This window comes from Dama dama, chromosome 22 (assembly GCF_033118175.1).
Source record: "Dama dama isolate Ldn47 chromosome 22, ASM3311817v1, whole genome shotgun sequence".
NCBI lineage: Eukaryota > Metazoa > Chordata > Mammalia > Artiodactyla > Cervidae > Dama > Dama dama.
Genome location: NC_083702.1, coordinates 42,793,374 through 42,807,391, shown reverse-complemented (window position 1 = coordinate 42,807,391; position 14,018 = coordinate 42,793,374). Strand labels below are relative to the sequence as shown.

At 40.2% G+C, this 14,018-nt stretch overlaps 1 protein-coding gene across 2 annotated transcripts; it reads right to left on the bottom strand.

Moving 5' to 3' along the window:
• Nucleotides 1-6,329: 6,329 nt before the first annotated feature.
• Nucleotides 6,330-12,572, bottom strand: ALG10 (ALG10 alpha-1,2-glucosyltransferase). 2 transcript variants are annotated; one of them, XM_061125273.1, is made up of 3 exons: nucleotides 12,248-12,572; nucleotides 10,785-10,982; nucleotides 6,330-9,139 (listed from the first exon to the last, which is right to left on the bottom strand). In XM_061125273.1, exons 1-3 carry the CDS (start codon nucleotides 12,428-12,430, stop codon nucleotides 8,084-8,086), a joined length of 1,437 nt encoding a protein of 478 aa, XP_060981256.1. In that variant the 5' UTR covers nucleotides 12,431-12,572; the 3' UTR covers nucleotides 6,330-8,083. The 2 variants fall into 2 exon arrangements, with proteins under 2 accessions (XP_060981256.1, XP_060981257.1); XM_061125274.1 differs by having other exon boundaries at nucleotides 12,274-12,412.
• Nucleotides 12,573-14,018: the final 1,446 nt, after the last annotated feature.

Sequence of the window (14,018 nt, the reverse complement as noted above, 5' to 3'; positions counted from 1 at the left end):
CAACCCTTGTGAGTTTATATATTGTACAAAAACAGCATGTCAAGGATTCAGGGTGGTTCAGTATCTCAGGCAATGATTCGTTATGTAAACAAACATCTGATGGGGAGACCTTGGTGTGGTTCCCAGGAACAGACTACGTATTCTTCAGAGTCTGTCATTTAGGAATTGCCCTGTTGGGAAGGCCTGTCAAGACAATGACTTAACTGTGTTCCTACGTGGCCTTGAATATCTCATCTCCAAGACAACCAGTCACTCACACACACTTGTCTGCCATGGAGTTCATCACATCCTGCCGACACTGTCACGTTATCAAGCTCCCGTGAATTACTTCCACAGAGGTCCTCCCAGCTTGTACTTACAATGTGTGGTTTCTGAGTATAGAGAGGATGAAGTTGGACTAACAAATCTGCATTTTCAAATGCAGATTTGAAAAAGATTTTCAAATCTTTCAAATCTTTAAAAGTTATTTTCATATAAATCTCATTGAAAACTAGAGAGAAGCAACCCCATTATTAGTGAGGAACCCCTAGCACCAAAAGTAGACAGACCGCCCTCGCAGAGCCATCCACACCCCAAGCTGAGAGGAGGCATCCCCAGAACTTGAGAGGTGCCCCAGTCCCCTGCCACAACTCGAGAGAAGCCATTGGCCACAACAAGAGAGTAGCCGTCGGACATCGCACCTAGAGAGGAGCCTCTCTGACGCACATAAAGACGAACCTCCCACCACAACTAGAGAGGAGACAGCACACCACAACTAGAGAGAATCCAACCCACCACAACTACAGAGTTGACCCCCGCTGAAACTAGAGAAGAGCCTTATGCCGCAACTATGTGCCACTGGCACATTGCAACTAGACAGAATCACCCTGCACATCGCTGCTAGAGAGGAGTCGCCCCAACACAACTTGAGAGGAGGGTCCACCGCAACTTGAGAGGAGCCCCCAGCCACAAAGACAGACGAGCTTCCCTGCCAGAGCTGGAGAGGATACCCCTGCCACAACTAGAGAAGAGCCTGTAGGACACTGCACCTAGAAAGGAGTCACTGTGCCACAAATAGAGACAAGTCCACTGAAGTAACTTGAGAGGAGCCCCTGAAAACTAGAGAGGACCAGCCCCATGAAAACTAGTGGGGAGCCCCCAGTGCCAAAAGTAGACAGGACTGTCCACCCCGCAGACCCATCCCCACCATGACCCGAGAGGAAGCACCACTGCAACTCGGGAGGAGCCCCGAGTCACCTGCCACAACTCAAGAGGAGCTCTCCATCACAACTAGAGAAGGTCACCATGCCACCACAAGAGAGGAGCCCAAGCACACATCACTAAAAGAGAGGAGCACCCAGACCACAATTAGAGAAGTGCAGCCTGCCACAACTAGAGAGGAACCCACACACCACGTCTGGAGACGAGCCCCACCACACATTGCAATTACTGAGGGCTATCCCTGCCCAGTGCAACTAGAGAGGAGCCCCCACCACAACTAGAGTGTTGACCACCTACCACAACTAGAGCGTTGAACCCCACCACAACTAGAGAGTAGCCCCTCGCCCACTGCAACTAGAAAGTGACCACTGCAACAACTCAAAGGAGGCCCACCGCCACAACTAGAGAGGAGCTCCTAGTTCAATGCAACTAGAGATGAGCCCCCCTGATAAAGCTAGAGTGGAGGCCCCTGCCACAACTAGAGTAGCCCCTTGCTCATTGCAGCTAGAGAGGAACTACTGAAAAAACTTGATGGAGCCACTCCACCATAACTAGAGAGGAACCCCTAGTACAATGCAACTAGAAAGGAAATTTCACTGCCAAATTTTGAGAGGTGTCCCCCCAAACAACTAGAGAGTTGACTCTCCATTGCAACAAGAGAGAAGCCCCCCACAACAACTAGAGAGGAGCCTGCACACCACATCTGAAGAGCCCCCATGCACACAGCAACTATTGAGGAATACCCATGCCCAACACAACTAGAGAGGAGCCCACCGACACAACTAGAGACTTGAGGCCCTGCCACAACTAGAGAGGAGCCCCCTACCCTCCACAACTAGAGCAGAGACGCCCCCCCCCCCCCCCGCCTCAACAACTAGAGAGGAGCCCGCACACTGCAACTCGAGAGGAGGCCTATGACGCAACTCGAGAGAAGCCCACAGCCACAGTGAGAGAGGCACCCACGCGCCAAAACTAGAGAATGTCACCCCGCCACAACTAGAGAGGAACCTCTGGGACATCGCACCTACAGAGGATCACCTCTGCCGCAAACAGAGAGGAGCCTCCAGCCACAACTTGAGTGGAGCCCCCCACCACAAACACACAGGAGCAACCTCAGCACAACTCAAGAGTAGAACCCAAGCCGCAACTAGAGAGTAGCCCCCATGAACATCGTTACTAGAGAGGAGCTCACCCACACATCACAATTAGACAGAAGCCCCCTGCCACAACTAGAGAGGAGCCCTCCACACCACAACTAAAGAGAAGGCCCCCTGCCACAAATAGAGAGTAGCTTCCTGCACATCGCAACTGGGAAGGAATGCCCCTGCACATCTCTATCAGAAAGGAACCCCTCACCACAATTCAAGAGGAACACTCCACTGCAAATCTAGAGGTGCCCCCCACACTGCAACTAGAGAAGAGCCCCCTCACCACAACTACTAGAGAGGCACCTTCATACCACAACTAGAAAGGAACTCACCCACCACAACTAAGAGTTGACCCCCACACCATCACGAGAGGAGCCCCATAGTGCAGCTAGAGTAGCCACCTGCACATCGCTGCTAGAGAGGAGTCACCCCAAGACAACTCGAAAGGAGGCCCTACCGCAACTCAGAGGAACCCCGAGTCCCTCTACAACTTGAGAGAAACCCCTAGTTCCCTGCTGCAACTTGAGAGGAACCCCAAAGCCCCCGCCACAACTCGAGAGGAATCGAGAATCTGGCGCAACTTGAGCCCTTTGCTGTAACATGAGAGGAGACCCCGGACATGGAGCTCCCTGGCGAGAGCTGGAGAGGATCACCCCACCATAACTAGAAAGGAGCTCCCAGGACACATCACACCTAGAAAGGAGTCACTCTGCTGCAAATGGAGATGAGCCCACTGAAGTAACTTGAGAGGAGTGCAGTGAAAAGCCTACCTGGACACATGTAGAAAGGAGGCCCCTGAACATCACAACTAGAGAGGAGCCCCCCAGCTCTACTAGAGAGGAGTCCTCCCAACCACAAATAGAGATGAGCCGACAAACTACAACTAGAGAGGAGCCCCCCTCCCCCCACTGCAACTAGACAGGATTTCCCATACCACAACTAGAGGACCCCTCAGGCACAGTGCAACTAGAGAGGAGCACCCCAACACATCACATCTAGAGAGGAGCCCAATCGTCACATCTAGAGTTGAACAACTGCCACAACTAGAGAGGATCCCCAGATTCAATTAGACAGTAGCCACCTGCACATTATTACTGGAGAGGAGCCACCCCACTGCAACTCAAGAGGAACCCCAAGTTCCTGCTGTAACTCAAGAGGAGCTCCCTGCCACATCTAGGGAGGAGCCCACACACTGCAACTAATGAAAAGCCCACCCAGACGTTGCATGTAGAAAGGAGGCCCCTGCACACCACAACTAGAGAGAAGCCTTCCCCTCCCCTGGCACACCACTACTAGAGAGGAGCCCCCCACCACTACTAGAGAGGAGCCCCCTCAACCACAAATAGAGATGAGCTGACAAACTGCAACTAGAGAGGAGCCCCCCTTCCCTGCACACTGCAACTAGACAGGATTCCCACATCACAACTAGAGAGGAACCCCCATGCACAACACAACTAGAGAGGATTTGATTTCTGTTTGACTCTTCTGTCCATGGGGATTCTTCCAGGCAAGAATATTGGAATGGGTTGCCATGCCCTTCTTCAGGGGAACTTCCCAACCTAGGAATCGAACCAGGGTCCCCTGCATTGCAGGTGGATTCTTTACCAGCTGAGCTACCAGGGAAGCCCCAAAGAGTACCCTAAGCAGCAATGATCTCTAAAGTAGTAAATACAGTTTAAGTAATACAATATAAAATATTCATAATTGGTTGAAGTCTCTTCCCTTGAAAGTTTTGTAACAATCAAGAATTCTATTATAATTTAACAGTTGATAGTTACTTCTCTTATTTTAAATGCACACTATAGTTTTGAGCTGAGAACACAGAATACACACATCCTATTATAGAAGCAACATATATTTTCAAGTAAATACATATATTAAACACAAAATAAAAAAATTAAAACTAGGGAACTTAGGCAAAAAAGGGTTAGAATGTCTCATTTTCAAATATGTGATTTATTTCCTGAAGTTAGCTTATGGTTACACATCATACTTCTAGGATATTCATTTCATTCCACACTAAAAAACTTCATTCAGCATACATTCACACAATGTTTATTTTGTGACACATTTATGAAGTTTATGGATATGTAGCAGGGACTGAATTATTTTTGAAATAAGGCTACATAGATGCCAGGCACTGACTTAAGAAAAATGTTATTCTCATTTGAAGGGAGGACCAAAGACTAAAAAAACCTGCCTTATTGATTCCAAAACCACAGTCAAATACTGAATTCCTAACTCTCATGTTAAATGCTTCTTCTAGTCCATGTTTCCTGAATTGTATTTAAATTACCATTAAAAAAAAACTTTTTTGTTATTATTTGCATGAGGTTTTTTGTGTTTTTAATGAAATTCTAATTATTTTAAAAATAATAAATGTTCTCTAACCTAATGAATTTACTTCTTTATAGAAATATTTTACTGCAAAGTGAGCCTAAAATAACAGTTCACTATTTAGAGGGTATAAATAAAAATCGAGTATTTCTTTTCTTCTCCTTTCCTGGTCTTCAGACAATTATAAAGAAAAAAAAAATGTCAAGACCGGTGTTGGTTAAACTAAAACTACAAATATACTACATTAAGCTATTTATTTATTAGAAATGAATTAAGTCACTTTTATTAAGGTACTTTATGACAGGCTAAGCACATTCCTGAAATAACTTTAAGAAGAGACCAGAAAGCTAATATAATTTCTCTTGCTGAAATGACATGCTATGCTTAAACTCAGGAATAAGTGTATAAATGTTTCCAAATAATTTAAATACGGAGATGTACGAGAAAAGATTTCTGCTGCTGCTGCTAAGTCGCTTCAGTCGTGTCCGACTCTGTGCGACCCCATAGATGGCAGCCCACCTGGCTCCCCCGTCCCTGGGATTCTCCAGGCAAGAACACTGGAGTGGGTTGCCATTTCCTTCTCCAATGCATGAAAGTGAAAAGTGAAAGTGAAGTTGCTCAGTCCGATTCTTAGCAACCCCATGGACTGCAGCCTACCAGGCTCCTCTGTCCCTGGGATTTTCCAGGCAAGAGTACTGGAGTGGGGTGCCATTGCCTTCTCTGAGAAATGATTTCTAGGTATCCACTAAAAGAAAATTTAAATATGTGAGGAAACACAGGACATTGGAACTTTACTAATGATATATAAAGATAATACACTGTGTCTACAGAATTTCATATAAGGTAGAAAAAGTTTAAAAGATGTATTACCGGGCATAAAAAACTTAGGGACCAAATCCTTTTATGACATTCTTTAAAATAATCCCACTTATAGACTTTAACAGCAATAACTGCAAGGTCCCAAAGGCTCTGTAGCTTACCAATACTTTTTAAAAAATTTATTCTTTAATTGGAAGAAAATTGCTTTACAATGTTTTATTGGTTTCTGCAGAATAATAATGCAATCCAGCCATAATTATACACATATCACCTCCCTAAGAATTATTTTCTAATCAATAATTCAGTTAAGTCTGTTTTAAAAAAAAATGTCAAACATATATATTTATTTGGTAATTCTTGAAAAATATTCAAAATACATAAAACTTCAGGATGTTTCTAAAAGCAATGCTGTAGAGTACCTTTTAATTCACAGCATTTCAAATGATCTCTTAAAACAGCTTGGACTCTCCACTTAAAAATGAATTAGCACAATGATTTCCTTAACTGATGGGGTGGAATAATTTCCCCATTATTGCCAGACTACATTAGAGGAAAAAAGGTTTTTGTCTCAGAAATATGCCTAAAAACTAAAAGCATTGCACTGACGGCATCAGATAAGAAATTTGTTTTCCCTAAATTACATATTTTGGGGGGAATTTTGACTTCCTATCTCCATTATAAAATAATAATTTGTTCAAGTGTGCTATCTTGTCTAATTTGAAAAAAAAAGAAGTGTCAGTAAAAATATTTGTCTCACAGTCTAACTAAAGAGTCAAACTATTTTGTAAGCACTGAATAGAATACAAATTGGCCCCAAAGAGTGTGTACAACACAAGACTTTGTATTTATTACTCAGGGCTACACTTGTAATTTGTACTTGTATACAATTTTATATTTGCAAATAAAGAGTATTTTCCAAATTCACTCCTTATTTGAAACCCAGAGAACCATAATCCAACACTGAAAACAGTTCACAGTTGAAAAATTTACAAATGTCAAACTAGATTAAAAAATGAATTCTATTCACAGTTCTAAGTTTACATGTCAAAGTTAACATATCCAAATAATACTTCTCTGTAAGGGAATGACAACTCAAATGAATGTACTCCAAATAGTAGACAGAGAATCCAAAATTACTCCCCCTAAATCATACCCAAACATTTGTTACCTAATCTACAAAATAAGACTAGATCAAATAATTTCTAAACTTCCTTTAAATTCTAATTATTTTGGGGGGATAATGGGATCAAATACCAGCTATCTTTAGTTTTTATGTGACTTTGCAAGTCACTTGTTTTTAACCTCTCAGAAAAGATGCTATTTAAAATATCTTAGCAAAGAAATTATTTCCTACAAGTTTTATGAAGCTTATTGAAAAATATCCTTTAGTAAGTTTGATGGGTTAAAAAGTGCTCCACAAAAAGAACTTGAAACCTGTAAATATGACCTTATATGGAAAGAGTCTTTGCAGACATAATTAAGTTAAAGATCTAGACATGCAATTATCCTGAATTAGGGTGAGCTTTAAATCCAAAGAGAAAGAATTGTCACTATAAGAGAAGGAAGACAGGGAGGAAGGCCATGTGAAGACAGAGGCAGATACTGGAGTAATCCATCTATAAACAAAGGAACACCATGGACTGCAGAAAGCAAGAGAGAGGCATGGAATGGATTCTCTTTTGGAGCCTCCAAAAGCAGCTAACACTGGTGACACATTAATTTTAGGCATCTAGCCTCCAGATCTGTGAAAGATTTTTTTAAGCCACCAAATTAGTGGTAATCTGTTATGGCCACCATAGGATACTAATACAGTAATGTATTTCAGAAAGAAAACCCAATTGAAAAGGTATTATCATCAACACAATTTATCTTTGGCCATCATATGTATGCTTCACATTAGGAACACTGAAAGGACATCATCATTTCTAGATTTTTAACAAAAATCCACTTGATTCCTAGATAAACACAGAAAAGCCTCTATTTTACAACATTTACTTATCTATGTGAGTCTATTTTACTTATGATTAAAATTAGATTTACTAAAATGTTAAACAATTTTTCAATCAACAATATTACCTAATTGCAAATATTTTTAAAGACTTTGCTAATTTTTCTGAAGAGAATTAATAAATAAGTTTCAGTACTATAAAGCATGCTCAGTTTTCTTAAACCTGTATATAAAAAGCTTCTAAGCTTTTTGAGTGGCAAAGTGTTAAAGAAATATGATAGCTATAAATAATTTTTTCCCCATTATTATTCAAGCTTATGGAGCAAGTCTTAAATTTTCTTCAGTTCTTTACCATTTAACTTCCTCAGGTTTATATATATACACATATATAAACATATATATATATACACATACATATATGTATGTGTGTGTGCATTTAAAATATATATTTTAAATACATATTTAAATATGTGTATTTAAAATACATATTTCGGTAGTTAAAACAAAAAATCTGATGTGATTTGAGGGTCACCATAGTGTCTAAAAGAAATTTCAAAATTTCTACTTAGTTTTCATTATAGAAATAGTCTAAATAATAAGTCTATTTTTAAAGTTCAAGATATCCCTGATATTACCACATAAACCTCTGAATGTCTTGACTATTAGGCCATTGAAAAGTCTTGTTCAGAAAGATATAAAATGTTAGGAAGTTCACAATTGCATAGCAACCCAGCTCACAAACAAGTCTGGATGTGGGTGGCAGAGGTATATTAAGCCTATAAATAACATAGGGTAAAATGAAGTAACGAAATTCTAGCAGCTTCTGAGGTACTGTAACAGTAAATAAGCATATGAAAAACATTAAATTCCAGAAAATCGACTTTGATTTTAATGAGTCGGCAATACTCCAACCAGCAAATATATAGACTGGAACTAACAAATATTTCACAATTTCATATCTTTGAAAAACTCTTTTCCACACATAGAATGTATAATGTCTATTATCTGCTAGCAGGTATTTATGAGCATAAGTAAATTTCCAAACTAAAAATAGAGAGACTAAAGTTATCACAAAAAACTGAATTCTCCGTTTCCAAACTAAGCAAAGAAAAGCCCTGATTTTGTTAAGAGACAGCAGGTGAGGAAATGAAAAAAAGAGAGTAAAAGAGAAAAAGTAGAACAGCTGAGGAAAGTGTAGACAGGCTTCATGACTACTCCGGTCACCAATAACAATTCCACCATTAACTGCCACAAAAGCACAGAATAGAAACATGAGAAGAATGTAGGGCCAAGTCAAAAGTAAAAGCATACTCAAGTTCTTAAAGGACATTGAATAAGCCAAAAGAAACTGAAGAATTTTCCTGAATTCTGAAAATGGTCCTTTAATAGGGGTAGGCCTCTCTTCTTTCTTCTTCTGTAGCTCAGTTTTCCAAGCTTCAGTTAACTTTTGTGCAATGACATTTCCTGCACAGAAGATAGCCCAGATGATATTTGTTTGACGAAACATGAAGCCACAAAATCCAAGCAAGGCTGAAGTTTTATGATTTCCATAAAGACACATCAAGTAGGCAAAAAGAGTAAAAAACATGGATCCTGCTTCTGTATAATAAAGGAAGTTAAAAAAATAGAGTGTGGGAAATATTGCTAATGTTAACGTTGACAAGATCCTCTGGATACATGAGGCAGCCTATGAAAAGAGAAAACACAGTTCACAATAAAACCAATAGGCTATTCCTGCAGAGCTAAGGGAGAGATTTACTAAAACAAACAAACAAACAAACCAAAAACTGCCTGAGTTCTAACTAAATAAAATTATTCAATATTAATCTTACTCTTGGTTTTGCAAAAATACAGTATATATTTATGAGGGAACTTTCTGATACTTTTTAGTTACACCTAGCAATTTGGAAGCCGATAAAACAAAACATATGTGTGTCAAAGCTTCTATTGCCTATTACACTGAATCATTCAACAAACAGTTAAGGAGTTACTGTGTGCAAGACTATGAACTCAATTCTATGGAGAACATGGAGATGAATGGGACACAGCACAAGTGGTTCCATTTCAGTGAGCCTTCTATGAGCATTCATTTGGCCATCATCACCAATTTCTAGTGCAGTCTCAAAACTCTATACCAGAGAGAATTTAAATATGTATATAACATTTATACCACCACACACAATGATCTTACTATTTTGTGATGAAATTACAGGGATCTTCCTGAAAATAGTGGGGCTCATCTAAAGTTAAACATCTTCTTTTGGCCTGATAATCTATTTCAGAATTTGAAAGTACTCTTATTTCCTTGAATTCTATCTTCCAGTTAATCTAAATCACCAAGCCAGATCATGCCATTCCTTTGATTAAAATTAAGGGCTGTCCATCACCTACTAGATAAAGTTTAGAATACTTTTCATGACATAAAAAGGATACCCATGACTTCTCTCCTACCTACTTCTACAGCCTTACATCCCTGTACTTTATAATCTTATAGTTACAAATAGCAATTCCCTGTATCTTGTTGCTCCATGTCTTTCTATAATTGCTTATGCTATGTCTGTCAGAATTCATTCCTATTCTACAGCCCTATCTGTCATCAAGATTCAGATTGGGTATGATCTTCCTGATGTGTGAAGTCTTACCCAATGTAACCAACAGCTTTCCTTCCCAGTCAGGCTGCTTCTCTGTATTCTTGTAGTATTTTACAGTTATCGTTATCCCACAATTTACACTACTGAAATCATTTAAGTTAAAACTAACTACTATAGTTAATATTTACTGATTCCTTACTACTACATCCAGCAGTATTCTAGGAAACTTCCATTTATTAAGCTCCTTTATGCTTCAGGATAGTCCTGTGAGGTTGAGTCTATATTTTTCCCATTTAACAAATGAAAACATGGAGTCACTAAGGGGTAACCTGCCCAAAGTAACACAATTAATAGTGGATAAAATTCAAACCCACGTAATTCACCTCCAGGGTCTGCATACTTAAATCATAAAAAACTGCCAAGGTAACATCTGTTTCCCCTAATGAAGACGTAAGTTTTATAAGAAAAAGACTGCTTCACTTACCTCTGTAGTCTCAGTGCTTAACACACAGAATAAGCTCAATAAATATTTACTGAACTGACTTAACTCATGAAAATTTATATATTTTTTAATTAGTTTTTCAAATATTTAAACACAAACATCTAAAATGGGGGTAGGTAGAAGACTTGCTTTAACTTTACAAAATATATACAAATATTGTTCAAAACCAAATTTCATAAAATAAATTCACCATAATTGTGGACCTGCCTGTAAATAAACAAATTATTTTGGAAACAAACCTTGTGTCTGGGTTGCACTTTGCGGAGAAGCAAGTACAGTAAATAGAAGTTGCCAACACTGAAGAGAAGGTTAACAAATCGGAGCATTCCAATGGAGCAGACAACATGTTCTGACCATCCAAAGATCCAACTGGCAGGTTTGACCACTCCAACTGACAGCAGGTATAAGCCAGGTAATGTAGTAATCATGGGGTCCCACTTAAAAACAAAAGGTCAACAACGAAGCAAAAGCAAGAAACAGATTATACTGATAAGACTGACACAGAAACATCATCTTCACTAATAATCAGGCATTTCTGGGAAGTTATCGTATGACACAGTTAAATGAGTCCTTTTAACATCAGGGCAAATCAGACACTTCCTCTAAAGAAGTCTTCCTTATTGTCTTTTGTATTTGCTTTCTGACTGTTAAAGTATCAGCAACCAGGAGTCAACAACTTAAACTCAGTTTCCAAGACATACTCTTTGGAGGGCCTGTCTTTTGGTGATTAAATTGTAGACGCTACAGTTTTAAAAAGCCTGGAAATACCTGCTGGAACTCTGATGGGTATGGAGCGAAAAATAAAGGGATTAAAGCACAGGATCCATAATGACAACTACAATGTACTGAGCCAATACTCTGTATTTAATCCTGTAACAAACTCTATAATAGATAACGGTTTTACCATCATTTTCAGATGAGTAATCAGAAACTCAGAAAATTTCCAAGCCACATGAATAATAAACATTAGCACCAAGTTTTAAAACCAGATTTTTCTATAACTATATTTAACCATACTCTACAATGCCTTCCCCCAGAGGATTTTTATATCCATATCTGCATATGCTGGTGCTGTTGTTCAGGCACTAAGTTCTGTCTGACTATTTGTGACCCCACAGACAGTAGCCTGGCAGGCTACTCTGCCCATGGGATTTCTTCCCAGGCAAAAATACTAGCCTGGGTTGCCATCTCCAAATGCATATTCAAACACTTCATGGTTGACAGCTTATCCTGTTTATAGAAGGTTGCTAAAAACACCAAGGGTGGAACTAACATAACTTGTCACTTCTTAGTGGCTGAAGATACCCCCGCCCCCTCCTATCCCACTCTCAAAAGACACAGTGAGATGCTTGACAGGTGACCGAATGTGAAATTTTTTTATTTCCTAGGGGCAATCCAATGCTTCTAATTCTGGAACTGGCAAAGAAAAACTAGGACAGCTTTCATTAGTTGCCAAAAAGAGGGGCAATAACGTAGTTCCCCATTGATTAATCTCCCAGAGGATTTCTTGCTAGGAGACAAATCTGCCATTTATGCAGTCATTTAGCAAATATTTTACAGATCTTAGAGGAACAAAAAATTACCCAGTTCCTTTCCTGTTTGGAGTGAAGGGAGCTAAGGATAAAGACGGGGGAAATTAGCGCTGGGGCCAGATCTCCCCTTTCTAGCCAGTGTGAGCGTGCAGACAGGTTGGGAACCCCACCTGCGAGAGAGAGAAATGGCCCTCACAGTAGCGCTGCGCCTGCGGCAGGTGGAAGATCTCGTCCATGTAGGGCTCTCGCAGGGCCCGGCTGAAAGCAGAGAAAAGGAGGCAGGACACTAAAAAGGTACAGCTCAGGGCAGCCGAGAAATAGTAACCCTCCAGCTGAGCCATTCCTGCCCCCATAGCCAAGAACCTAGTCCCGGAAAATCTGTGCAGAAGTCTCAAGTCCGCAAAGCCGAGTCTGACACTCGGGCTCGAAATGGGCGCGCAAAGCGGGACTCGCCGGAGGGATCTGAGCACAGCCGGAAGACAAAGGATGCCGGGAGAGCGCGGACATGGAGCTTCCGGAAGGGTCGGGTTCACTGTTTCCTGAGTGACGAGTTTAGGTAACGGACAGGACTCTTACCCTGTCAATCACGTTGCACAGGGCGCACTGAGTGGTCAGAGCAGCCGGAAGAGGCCGACCTCGGCGATCTGAGGGCCACTGACTTGAGCCGTTTGATGCTTTGAAATGAAAGCAGTTGCTTTTTCTGAAGGTCTTTGTCGGCCTTTTCCCTGCTGTTTCCACTTCTTACCATCAGGAGGCGGCATTTCTCCATGTTTGCAATCCCCAAACTAAAAATTTGTACTCTCCGCCCTGGTTATTTTGTTTTCTCTCAAGTGATCTGAATTACTAAAACGTTCAGGTCCAAGGCATTTGATTTCATCAACTTTGGAGGATGGGAGGAGGAGCTTTGGTTGTGAAAGGAAAGATGGAGACGTTCAGATTAAAACTTGAAGGTCCAGAGAGACCCTTCACTATTGAGCGAATTTAGTACTAAGTAATTTTTCAAAATGTGGATACTCTGAACCAGGATTCATTTGTATCAGCATTCACAGTGCATTCAGGCAAATTGCAGTACTCTATGGGAGTTGGGGAAACAGTGTTTTAGAAACTGGGGCGTTTTAGTTAAAAGGAAAGCGTCTCTGTGCTGAAAGTTTGAAGGTTAACATCTCTGTAGCAGCATAATGTATTCTTACAAATAACAAGCATGTGCATGTTAATGGGTGATATACTATGTACCATTTTTATTTTTAGTCCCTAGAATGTCTTTCACATGTTGGATACTTAACTTTGAAGACTCTTATAGCTTCCTGGACTTTGCACAATTCCATTATTGGGGTTGGAGGCTGGAGGTGAGAGAAAGTATTTGAAGACTGCTGGAGATAAATTATATTTTTGCCTGACATAGCTCACAATGTTTTGTAGAAAAATTACCTCTTGGGTAACCTCAATCACTGTTGTTTTGGTGGGAATACATGAGAAATGAGTCAGGATTTGTTTAAAGTTGCAAACCTCAGGGTTTTCAGTTCAACTCTTTCTCTGGAGCAAAGCTAATTCATATTCTCCTATTTAAGCAACTTTCTCAAATTAAACTGACTGCCTCTCTATTCAGTCTCTGCCATTTCCTTATTAATAAGAGGGGTATGAGGCGAATATGTGGTAGAATAATAATATGTATAAACTACTGAAATAAAATCACGTCAGGATCCTACTTTGATATGATACTTAGTATTGTATTCCCTGTTCTCTCCCATTTTATTATTTAGTCTATGCTGTACTTAATCTTCTTGATACCATGTTCATGTGATCTAGTCTTCCAGAAATTGATGTGGTTTACCATAACTGACTCTAGAACCCATGCCTTTCTCAATCACCATATACATATTATAAGGGCAGAAAAATAGTTTTTTTCTCTACTCTTGGTACTGAACTCAGGTCTGGCTGCTC